Source organism: Plasmodium gaboni, chromosome 13 (assembly GCF_001602025.1).
Source record: "Plasmodium gaboni strain SY75 chromosome 13, whole genome shotgun sequence".
Taxonomy (NCBI): domain Eukaryota; phylum Apicomplexa; class Aconoidasida; order Haemosporida; family Plasmodiidae; genus Plasmodium; species Plasmodium gaboni.
Genome location: NC_031493.1, coordinates 963,501 through 977,790, shown reverse-complemented (window position 1 = coordinate 977,790; position 14,290 = coordinate 963,501). Strand labels below are relative to the sequence as shown.

Here is a 14,290-nt window from a genome sequence, read left to right as displayed (position 1 = left end):
TGACACATTAATTGAATTCTCTTTATTTAATTCTATCATCTTTTCTTTCAAACCATAATTTGTATTCAATTTTGTATATGAATTTTCTTCTCTCATCATATTATCTTTTTCTTCTAAAATATCTATTACTTCTTTATCCTTTTCGTAATTTTCTTTCTTTTTTTTTTTTTTTTCTTTTTTCTTCTCTTCATTATTTTTTGTTCCATATGGTATATATTCAAAATATTGTTCTATTTTATTCATATTAGTATCTCCTCCTACTCCTCCTTCTTCTTCTTTTTTCTTTTTTTTTTTTTTGTTTATCGCAGGAGTATTTTCATTTTTAAGATCGTTAACATTGTCGCTTGTTCTTTTTGGTGCCCACCACAGGACATTATGTTTATTATTATTATTATTATTATCATCATTATCACATATGTTATAATTATCATCACATATGTTATAATTATCAACACACATGTTATAATTATCATCACACATGTTATAATTATTATTATTATTATTATCATTTATATTACACCTTTTCAATTTGGTCGTGTCCTTTTTACTACCAACGAGATTTCCTTTTTTAGAACTTGTTTTCTTGGTGACAATATCCAAGTCTTTTGAATTTTTTATCAAATGAAAATCATAAAATACAATATTTTCATTCATAATTATATGCATAGTTTGTTCCCTATATTTATCTTTATGTTTATAATTAGATGATATAAAAGTATATTCATAATTATATATATGGTTCATATTTTTAATATTATTAGAAAATAAATTCTTTTTATATAAATCTATAATCTGATTTTCTAAATTACTTATAAATAAAAATAATAATCCATCTGACAATTTCATTGTAAACAAATAATTATTAATACATAAATCTATATAACATAATTCATATAAAAAAATTAAATATTTATCTGTATGTTCTATTTGATATATATTATTAATAGTATCAAAATATGTTTCTATATAACTAGGAATCATCTTTTTTATAATATTTCCATCTTCTTCTTTTAAATTTTCAGGTTTCCAATATTCTAAATTTATTACTGTCATAGATAATTGAATCTTTTTCTTATTTATTAATTCTTCTTTTATTGAAATGTTATCAAATATATTATGACAATTATTTCTGTTTATTTTTTCTTCATTCTTTATATTATTCTTTTTCTTCTTATTTATTATTTCAATCAAATATGTTTCATTTTTTTTCATTATTTCTTTATCCTTTTCTTTTAAATTTGTATATGCCTTATTTAAACTTCCTTGTTTCTTTGATAGTTCATTTTTTTTGCATTCAATAATTTTGTCTTCTTTCATATGCTTAATAGTATACATCTTACTATTATTAGTATCACCACTATTATTAGTATCACCATTATTATTATTGTATATGTTTATGTAGATGCCATTTTTCTTCTCACATTTTTGTTCTATATCATGATCCAACTCACTGATTTGAATATTCCTATTTACATACATAAGATTTAAATTGTAATTATAAAACATATCTTCTATCATATTCTTCATCTTTCTTATTACAGAAAAATTAAAATAATTATGCAGATAATCAATTACAAATAAATCCCTTTTTAATATAAATATGTCATTTATTTCTTTTTTTTTTAATCTATAATCTTCATCATCTGTGCTTAAATCATCATCCATATAAAAGAAATAATAAGGGGACTTATTCTTTTCATTATTATATTCGTTAGATGAGCATATTAATTTATAATTGTCATTTTTTATTTTATCTTGGGCTTTTGAATTATTGTAATATTTCGTGCACATATTAAAATTAGATGAATCATTTCTTTTTTTTCTTTCCCTATCATTGTATTTAATATTGTATTTATTATTGTCTTTTATTTTAGATTTATTTCCCTTTTCTTCATATGACAAAGATGATATAAAAGAAGAAACACTGTTATCACCCATTTCATTTTTTTTATCACCCATTTTATTTTTTTTATCATTATCTTGATTTATTATATATTTTTTCTCATTGTCTGTTCCTTCTATTTCGATCTGTTCTTGTTTATGATTATTACTTTTCTTATGTATATATTCCTTATCACCTTCATTTCCACATTTAAAAAATTTTATATAACGTTGGCTTCTTATTCTTTTATTACGAACACATTTAAAACTATCATACGTAGTAAATTTATTATTAAATATATAGTTGTAATAAAAATAATCATATATTAATAGGTTATCATAATTTTTTGTTACATTCTCATTATTATGACAATTCATAATATAATTATTATTATCATACTTATTATTATGATCATTGTTAACCTCATTTTTGCTCTTATAATATTTCTTGAGAATATATTTTTCAAAATAATATGTGTTCATATAAAAATAAGGATTTATATACATATTACATATATAATTATAATATTTATATAAAAATATATCTAATCCACCTACTATACTAATATATAAAGGTAAACACATAATTTGTGTTTTCCTTTGTTTTCGTTCCTTTTCTCTTTCTTTTTTCACTTTATTTTTTTTATTATCATCAAATTCATAATGTGCTTTATATTTTATAAAACAACATGAATTATCATATGGCATTTTTAATAGCCTAGAATATATTTTATATTCATCTTTTTTATGTCCCATTATATTTTTATATATATCATTATTATAATAATTATTATTATGTCTATATAAATACTCTTCATTTTGTATATAAAACATTTTCTCATCGTTCTTTCGAACATTTCTTATATCAGCATTACTTAAAAGAGATAGAAAATTTTCCGAATTATTATTATTCAAATTATTAATAGAAAAACATATTTTATTATTTTTTTTTTTTCTATTTACATTTGTATTACATCTATCATCATTTCTTTCATAATTATTAAGACACCTTTTATCACCTCTATTATTATCAATATCGTTGTTCACATCAGTAATATCACAGCTACTATTATAACAACTACTACCACTACCACTACTACTACTATAACTATTAGTAGTAGTACTACTACTATTAGTACTACCATTATTTAATATATTGTTACAGTCTTTATATGAACCTATCATATTTAATTGCATAATCTTCTTGTTATAATTCTTTTTTCTCATATTACTTTCAAAATGTATAAAAGATTTATTAACAAAATAAGAAAATTCATCTGAACTATAATCTTCAATATATTTTTTTTTCTTTTTCTTTTTCTCCATGTTATATATATTTTTTTTTTCAAGTCCTTCATTTAAATTATATAACATATTGTTTCTTTCGTCTGCTTGGTATTTATTATAATTACTATTCTTATTAAGATCTATCACCTCATCTGATATATTATAACTTGATTCCTTTTCATAAAATTTTGGTTTCAATGAATATTCCTTTATATTATAATAATCACAATTATTATTTTCCTTTTTTCTTTTATTTTTTTCCTTTTTTCTAATTTTATCCTCTTCGTTAAAATATATATCATAATTATTGTGTATACCACTTTGGTTGTAATTTTTTTTAATTTCCAATTTTTTCTTTTCACCATTAATTTTATTATCTTTCTTATAATATAATAAATTTCTGTCTTTTAATTTTTTTATAAATATCTTTTTTTTCTCTTTTTCATACAATCTATAATTTTTATGCTTTACATATGTAGTTTTAAAAAAGACACGTCCATGAGAAGAGCAGTTACTATTACTATCACTCGAATACAAGTTTTTATATTTTAAAGATATTTTCTTAATTATTTCATCGTTTATACAATTTGAATATTTCATTAGGTTGATATTGTGTGATCTTCTTTCTTCTTCATTTTTTATAAGTTCCATATTATAAATATTTCGTGAATATTCATTATTAATATGATTATTATTAATATGATTACTATTAATATGATTACTATTAATATGATTACCATTAATATTATTACCATTAATATTATTACTATTAATATTATTACCATTAATATTATTACTATTAATATTATTACCTTTAATATTATTATTTTTAATCATATGCATATTTTCATTTATACCTTCTGAGTAAACCAAGGGTGATATAACCTGATCAGTTTTATTGTTATCGTTTTTATTTTCATTCACTTCATTTTGAGATAACAAAAATTTGGAATTTTTTGGATTGGTCCAAACATGATTAAATATATGTGATATAATTTTTCTATTATTAAAATATTTATTTAAATATGTCTTTAAAAATATTTTATTTTCTGTTTTTGTATCTTCATATATAAAAAGAAATATTTTATTATAAAGATAGAAATGAAAATCATTGAATTTTTCTATATAATTTTGTAACATTTGGAATAATTTTTTCATATATTTATTTTTTATTTTTATTATTCTAGCTATTTTAATTAAATTAAAAATATAATTTATCATTTGTTCGCTATTAATAGTATCGTTCTGTTCATAATATAATTTTTCAATTAATAAATAATATAAATTTTTATATATAACTAAAGCACATTTTTTATCTTGTTTTTTTTTATAATTTAATAAATATATTAACATATATGTAAATTTTATATCTTCTAAGCCATTTTTACAATTTTTAAAATTTATTACAGCATCAAGTAAACACCTCTTTTTTTTATCTAACATATCATTTAAATATCTTATCATAATATCAAATAAAAGTTTAATCAATTCAGATTTATCACATAAAACATTATCACAACAATTACATTCTTTAATATTATAAAAATTATTCTCTTTTTTATATATATCATTTATATTTTTATTATTTACACATTCTCCTATTTCTATATCACATATATTTCTTTTTTCAACAAGTTCGTAATTAAAAAATATATTATCTTCACTATCATTTAAAATAAACTTATATGAGCAATCATTCAAATGAGATAAATATAAAACAGATCTATTATATGATTCATTTTCATCAATATTATAAATACTTATATCTAAATATTTATATAAACATGTATTATCTTCTTTTATATCATATTCCTCATCAGATGTAAACATTTTTTTATTATCCTCATTACAAAATATATACAAATAATTCTTACATTTATTTTCATCTATATCTAACCTACAATTATTTAAAAAGGAATAATTATAATCTATATAGTTATTTAAAAATGTTATCAAATTATATGATATATTTATTGTGTTGTTATCCTTTTCAATCTTTTCTTGATTTGGGCTCTTTAAAAAATGTATCCATATATTATCAACATAAGATGATATATCATTTTTTTCTTTCTTTTCTAATAACCATAAATAATTTCCTCGTTTACTATATTTATTTTTTAAATATATATAACATTTGTTTTTCTTCCTTTTCATATGTTCATAAATATTACTTTCATCTATATATATATTTTGTTCCCCATATTTTTGTTCTGCACCTTTATATTCATCTTTTTTTTTTTTTTTTTTTTTTTTTTTAGAGGAAACAAAATAATTCTTTCCATTATTATATATCAAATCATTGAAATTATTAAATACGTTAAAAATATGATCATCTTGTGACATGTTAATAAAATGTCCATCTCTTAATCCACATAATATATCTAGAAAAGAATGAAAATATAATAAAAAGCATAATAATATATTACCTATATAATGTTTATTATTATCATCATATTTCTCTTGAATTTCTTTTAATTTCTCTTCATATAATTTCTGCATTATATCTTTAAGAATATGATGTAAATTTAAATATTTAAATATATCAGCAATAACACATAGATGAATATATTTTAAAGGTATCTTATTATATATATTTACATTTTTTAAAATATTTATTAAAAATTTCCTTTTCTTTTTATTATCTTCTTTCTTTAGTTTCCTTGCCCATTCCTTATCCTTCTGATTAATATTATGTCTCATTTGTTTGAACCTATCACTACAGTTACTACAACAACAATTATATATATCACAGTTATATTTATCACAGTTATATTTATCACATTTATATTTATCACAGTTATATTTATCATTATAGCTCTTCTTATTATTGATGTAGTCACTATAACTACCATTAGTTGTATCACCCCTATTAATTCTCACATTATTATGAACACCGTCCTTTTCCTTTTTACTTTTTTTATTACTCATATTAACCTTATCATTTGAAAAATCGCTCATCTTTGATTTAATGCAGTCAGAATTATTAAGAAGAAAAGTATCAAGAGGAGGGTTATAAGAAATATTATACTTATTCATAAAATCAGAAGCCTCTTTTTTATTATTATCATAATTTATTTTATCGTTGTTTTTTTCACTTTCATAATATTTATTTCTTTTAATACTATCATTTATATTACCATCTTTTTTATATGTTGTCATATTTTGATTCTTTGGATTTTTTTTTTTTATACAAAATAAAGGATACCCATACACATAATTCAAAATGGAGTTTCTAAAAGAATATTCATTTTTATTTACATAATGAAAAAACATAAAATTTGTATTTAAATTTATATATTCATATGTAAACATGTCTTGACTTAATATGTTACTATCCAAAGTATTGAATATATATGGAAATACATATTTATTATCATCAATAAATTGAATAACTGTTTTTTTTATTTTCCTTATATTTATACTTTCATTATCAATATCTTTTATATATAAATTTTCATCCTCTTTTTCATCTTCTTCTTCACATATAAATTTTCTTTTACGGTTGGTTTTCTTTTTTTTCTCTATATTAAGAAATAATTTTATATTATCATATTTCTTTAAATTATTAGAATGAATAATTTCATATATATTAGATAATTGCTCAAGAGCTAAATTATCATTTTTTTCTTTTTCTCCTTTCTGAATTCTTTTTATTTTATTTCTATCTTGTATAATATATTTACTGTTTAATTTTTTTATTAATTTATTTAGGATGTCTTTTAAAAGACCATCATTATTATAATAATCAATATTATTATTATCATCATCATAATCTTTGTTACAATTATCAATATTATTATTATAATTATTATTATTATCAGTATTGTTTTTATTGTCCTCTTCTTTATATTCATTAAACTCTTCTACTTTTCTATTTTTTCTTCTCATAAGAATATGCATGTCACATTTATCATTTATCTTTTCATTTTTCCTGCTTAATAAATTGTAAATGTTATTCTTAAACAAATAGCAGTTGTTCTTATGCATATTAAACATTCCATATTTACTACATTCTTTATCATTATCATAATACTTATCATAATTCTTATCATAATACTTATCATAATTCTTATCATAATACTTATCATAATTCTTATCATAATTTCTATCATTATTCTTATCATTATATTTTTTATTATTTTTATTATTATCTTTGTTTCTATCACTACACATACATACAATATATTTCAAATAAAGAATAATATCTTCACTTGCTGTTAAATAATTTAAACCGAATTTTTCTAAAAATATTTTTCTTTTTTTTTCAAATATAAAATCCTTTTCTATTTCGTTTCTATTCACATGATTAGATAATTTATTTAACGTTTTTTTTTTTATTAATTTTTTCCTACAGTATTTACTATATTTTAAAATCAAACTCCATAAAATATTAAAAAGAAACACAGGGTCCTTATAATTATTAATCTTTAGTAATCGAAATAATATAGGAAAAGATTTTTCTACATTATATATTTTTAAATTTACATAATTATTTATAAAATTCATACCTTTATTAATAAATTGTATTATATCATTATTTATAAAATATTTCATTCTTTTTATAAATATTTGATTATTATAATCCTTTCTTCTATATAATATTTTATCACAACCATTATTACTATCACTATTATTATTACTATCACTATTATTATTACTATCACTATTATTATTACTATCACTATTATTATTACTATCACTATTACTATTACTATTACTATCACTATCGTTGTTATTATATATATGAAAATTATCATAACTTGATAAAGAAAAAATATCATGCAATATTTTCTCTTTACTAGAAATATTACTATATGTATTATTGCAATCATTCGATTCAATTATTCTAATATCCTTATATGTCTTATCAACCAAGTCGTTACAAAAAAAATTAGATGATATGGAAAAAAAATATTCAAATAAAAGTATAATGTCATCAAAATATTTTTTTAAATATATATATAAATAATCTTTTAAAATACTTATATCATATATTAAATAATTAATTCTTTCATTCTTATTTTTATAATATTTATCTATATCGAAAAAGTTATCTAACATCATTTTTCGTCTTCTTATTATATCCTCATTTAGTAATGAATCACAATTTATGCATTTATCCTTTTTATTATAATTATTATTATTTAATTTTTCATATATGCAATTATATTCCGAACTCTTTTTTATTTTATTGTCTGTCTCCTTTTTATTATTTATATAAAATAATATAGAATTGCTATTTTCTAATTTCATGGATTTATCATCCATAATAGAGCTTGCATTTGTATTAAATTCATTGTTACTACAAGAAGCATTACAACTTATATTATTACTATATAAATTACTATTTAACTTGCTACAACATGTATTTAATATATCCTTTGTATTAACACTGCTATTTGGTATGTGCTCATCATTATATCTATTAAGTTTATAGTTAAAGGTGTTATTATGTGGAATGATACTTTTTGGTGGGTTACTACTAAATAAGTTACTACTATTTAAATTATTACTATGTAAATTATTACTATGTAAATTATTACTATTTAAATTACTACTATGTAAATTACTACTATGTAAATTACTACTATGTAAATTACTACTATGTAAATTACTACTATAAAAGTTACTACTATATAAATTACTACTATATAAATTACTACTATAGGTATTATTTTGCAGATCAATACTATATGTATTACTACCCGGAGGATTACTACTTGGTGGATCTGTGCTGAGTGGATTACTACTAGGGGGGTTACTATCACATTTATTATTATCACATTTATTGTTATCTTTATTTTTATTTCCTCCATGTATCTTATTATAAGAGTTACATTCTATCGAATTACTTCCTATTTGATCATTATCTTGTTGGTTATTACCTTGAATATCATTACTATATATATGGTTATCAATTGTGTTACTATTCAATTCATTATTATTATATACACATATATCGTTCATCTCTATATTACCTATATCCATAATATCAGTATCCCCTTTTTTTATATGTGAATGGTTAACCTCTTGCTCATGTTCATTCATATGTCTTATATTTTCATTATTAGAATGGTGAAATAAATTAGTATCACCTTTTAATATTTCAATTTTATGTTTCATTACATTTTCAACATTTATTTCTTCTGATATTTTACATGGAATACAAAGACATATATTTTTATAAAAAAGATTCAAATGATCATTAATATTTTTCAACATATTAAATAAAATATTCATAATAATTTGATCTTGATGCTTTATTATTTTTAATAAATTTATAAAAACATTATAATAATATTCATAAGTTTCTAGTTTCTTCTTATTCAATTTCTCTCTATATATATAATTTCTCTCATTAATTTTTTTAACTAACTTTTTATAAATTGTATTTTTGCTTTTAACAATTTCGGAAACTTTTTCTTTTATTTTTATAATATTTAATATTTTTATAAAATAATTCTTGTGCATACCCTCATGAAAAAAAATATCCTTCTTTATGTTGTAACTGCTATTATTACTACTATAATTACTACTACTACTACTACTACTGATATTATTATTATTATAATTATTATTATTATAATTATAATTATTATTTTTTTTTTTATTTTTATTTTTTTTTTTTTTTTTTGGTAAGTTCTTCTTTTTATTCTTTTTATTCTTTTTAGTTTTCTTCCTTTTCATATCACCTCCAAATATTTTCTTGTTACGTTTCTTTTCGGTCCGTTGTATATTACTATATATAGGTATCAACGAATAATAAGAATAGACCCTTTTTTTTAATTGTCTTAAATATATCATTCTACTTTTTCTTAATAATATAAATTTGTTTATTTTCAAAAATATACCTCTAGAAATATTCAAATTATTATCATTATATTGTTTTCTGGATTCATTTGTTACTTCTTGCATTTTTATTATTAAAGAATGAAATGTCCTTACGTACTTTTTAAATTTCTTCATTTTCTCTTTCATTTTATTATTATACCTTGGAATTTTCAATTCGTATTTTTTACTTCTTGGTTTAAAAAAGCTATTCATGTTTACATATAAATCACGACGTGAAAAATATTTTAATGTGTAAAAATTTAATGAATATAAAAGAAAATTTTTTTTTAGAATAGATACATATTTTGAATTTACAATTTTATTATTATTATTATTATTATTATTATTTAGTTCTTTTCTTTTTTTATTATATTTATTATATATATTTAGTAAATAATTAAGAATAGGCTCAAAATGTATTTTACTTTTTTCTACAGTATACTTAATTAATGCTTTTATTTCTTTTTGGATTTCTTTATATTTTTCTGCATTTAAACAATTGAGAAGGTTCTGATGTTCTTTCTCTCTTGTGTTCATTTTATAACTATAATCATTATTATCATTATTTTCAATATAATAATTATCATTGTCATGTTTATCAAAGTATAACTTTCTCATCAATATCTTTAATAAAAAGAAAACAAACCAATCTAACTTTTTTTCTTTGAATGGGAAAATATTATGATTGATATTTTTATGAAATAAAAAATTATACATATTATACATATTATTATTATTATTACTCATATTATTATTTTTATTATCACAATTTAAACCATCATCTAAATTAGAATTTATAAAATGAAATGTATCATCATTATTATTTTTCATTCTAGTCATTTCAGAAATATTATTTTTAAAAAAATGACTCAAGTTATTTTCTTTATCTTCACTTTGATATATTTGATGAATATTAAAATTTCCTTTTTCATTACAAAGTTGCTGTTCATTATATATATATTCATTTAATTTCAAATACAAAGAAAATATATGAATAGAATATAAATCAATATCTTCATAAAGGATTGTCAACAGTTCTATAGAAAAATTTAATAAAAGATAAAAACGCATAATTGTTTTTAAAAATATATTATCATAATTACTTAAATAAATTTGAACTTCATTTATATGATAATTTTTTATAGGATTATTGAACATGTCTTTTAAAATAAATTCTTTATCTAAAATTCTACCCTTTTCTAATGTAGGGGTTTTAGCACTTGTTACTTGTTTTTCTTCTTTTTTATTAATATTATTTTCATCACAATTTTTAGATATTTCATTTATTTTTATATCTTTCTTAACAGTCGTTTTCCTTATTATTTGAATATAATCATAAATAGATTCATAAAAATTTTTATTAGAATTATAAAATGTCTTTTCATTCGTCCTTTTATTATATGGATACTTATAATCAAAGTTTGTTAAATACTGCACATTTATAATATTCCAAAATTTTTTTACTTCTACATTTTTAAAATAATCTTCAATTTTACATTTTATAAAATTAATTATATATAAGTCAGTTATTTCCTCTATATCATCATCATATGAATTATAATTAAGTGTATCTTTATCTATGAATAATAAAGAATCTGTATTATTATATCCATTTATATGTGTAGAAGTATTTTTATCAACAGGTAATTTTTCTTTTGAAATTTTTTTAATTTTTCTTTTTGATTCAATGTGTTTTATTATATCTGTAAAAGAAGATTTTTCCTTCGGAAAAACAAAATTAATATTCTTAAATATATCCAAATTTTTCTTATTAAATAATACATCTGTTAAGGTATTAATACATTCATTTATGCTATATCTACTTTTTTCATCACAAAATAAACTATTTGAATAATTATCGTTTTGTTCAAATTTTTTTTTTCTTTTCTTAATTTTAATATTCTTTTTATTATTATTATTATAAATATTTATTACATACTTTACTCGTTTACACCATAAAATTAACACATTAGGAAGATATTCATTCTTCTGTTTTTTTTTACACGTGTGTATAAATGTGTGTTCACTATTTCTTTTATTGTAATTATGTGAAAATATTGATTCTTTGTAATTTTTTTTTTTTTTTCTCCTTGCCTGTTCAGAATTTTTTTCACTTTGTTCAGAAAAGTCAGAATTATTATTTTCTGTACAGGTGAAATTTTGCTTGTCATTCGAAATGCATTTTTCACAAAAGTTATTATTAAAACTGAAATGAAAAGGAGAAACGATTTTATCAAAGGACAAATAAAGATTATGTATATTTTTACCTATATTCTTTAAATGATAAAATAAATTACAAACAAATAGGTTTATTATTACAAGGATATTTTTACTATTAATATGATTTATATATTCTTCCTTTATATAAAGAACATTTTCATTATCTATTCCAACAAAACATTCCATCCTTTGTGTCCCTAATTCATAATTTAGTAGTACCTTATTTAATTCTTTTTTCTCTTTCATTTTTATTACATTATCATAGTTATTAATAGAAAAAGTATAGTTCACATCAGAACTATTATTACTTTTTAAATGTTCATTAGTTTTTTCTTTATTTAAAAATATTGGATATTCATTTCTTTGGGACTTTGGTAAATTCTGGTAAAAGTGTGTTGTTCTCAGTTCTTCATCATAATTGATATTATTCATATGTTAATAGAATAAACTTCAAAAAAAAAAAAAAAAAATAATAAAATAAAATAAAATAAATGAACAAATAAATAAAATTAAATAAAGGACATTTATTTGATTTTTTTTTTTTTTTTTTTTTTTTTTTTTTCCTTTTTAATGATATATAAAATTATATCACTTATTTGAATTAATTACATAAAAATTACATTATGAAATTATAATTTTTAGGTAAAATATATATTATATATGAATTATATATTTTATTAAAGAAACCCCAAAAAAAAAGATCTTGTTTTTCTTATATAATATATATGTGTAATATATATATACACATAATATATTTATTTATTATTCCTTTTGGATATATATATATATATATTTTTCTCTAGAGATTTTTTTTTTTTTTTTTTTTTTTTTTTTAAGAGATCTCTATAAATAGTAAAAACATATTATTAAAATTAGTATTACACTATATATATATATTATATATGTATAATATGTTTTTTTTAATATTAATATCTATAGAGAAAATAAAAAATTTTTAATATAAAAAATGGATTATAAATAATTCCTTCAATAAAAGTACAATTTATATTCTTAAAAAATTTACCTAATGGTTTGTATTGTCTAATGGATATAAATATAGTATGAATAATTATTTATATAATAATAGTATAATATTTTTTATTTATGCCCATATATATATATATAATTATAATATTATATTGATTATACAGTATAAATTAAGATAAAAAGAAAAGATAACGTACCTACAAAAATTATATTTATTAAAAAAAAAAAAAAGAATTTTGACTTCATTTGTGAGATATGCCACATTAAAATTTTTACAATAATAAATAAATAAATATATATAATTGAAAGAGTAAATTTTAAAAGAACATTACTTTTGATTATTGATGACAGACATTTTCTAAAAATAGAATGCGTTTACCCGTTCACATAAAATTTATATTTTTAACTACATATATATATATATATATATATATTATATAATATTGTGTTTATTATATTTCTTCAATATATTTTATTTATAGTGATAAGTATATATATTATTGTTAAAAGGGAAATATAAATACTTTCTAAACATTTATATAAAATATATTATACTATATAAAAATAAATAAAATATGTATGTATATATATATATATATATATACATTTATATGATATATTTTTATTTTATAACAAAAAAAAAAAAAAAAAGTAATGCGCATATATGTGTATACTTACATATGCAAATATATTATACACATTTGAGTTACCTCTTTTTTGATGAATTAAAAAAAATATTTTATTTATACAAGTTTATTATTATGAGCATATTTTATTTAATTAAAATTTTAATATATATAATGTGTATTTTTATTTTCTGAAAATTTAAATAATTTTTATTTTTCCATTAATGTAACATCGTAATTATAGACAAGATTTTAATTAAAAAAAAAAAGAAAAAAAAATGAACTTCTATCGTATGGATATTCATTTTAATGTTATATATATGTTAAAATAATTAATATGCATTCAGAATGATTAAAAAATATATTTAAAAAGACATGATAATATATATATTATATTATCAATAAATTGAACATACATATCTTGAGAAAATAAATAAATTATATAAAGATAAAATTAA

The 14,290-nt window shown here is 18.5% G+C and overlaps 1 protein-coding gene across 1 annotated transcript; it reads right to left on the bottom strand.

Moving 5' to 3' along the window:
• On the bottom strand, positions 1–12,651 carry PGSY75_1326600 (hypothetical protein; the record flags this gene model as incomplete). Its single annotated transcript, XM_018787326.1, has 1 exon — positions 1–12,651. A coding segment is annotated over one exon (12,651 nt), but the record flags the coding sequence as incomplete, so codon positions are not given.
• Positions 12,652–14,290: the final 1,639 nt, after the last annotated feature.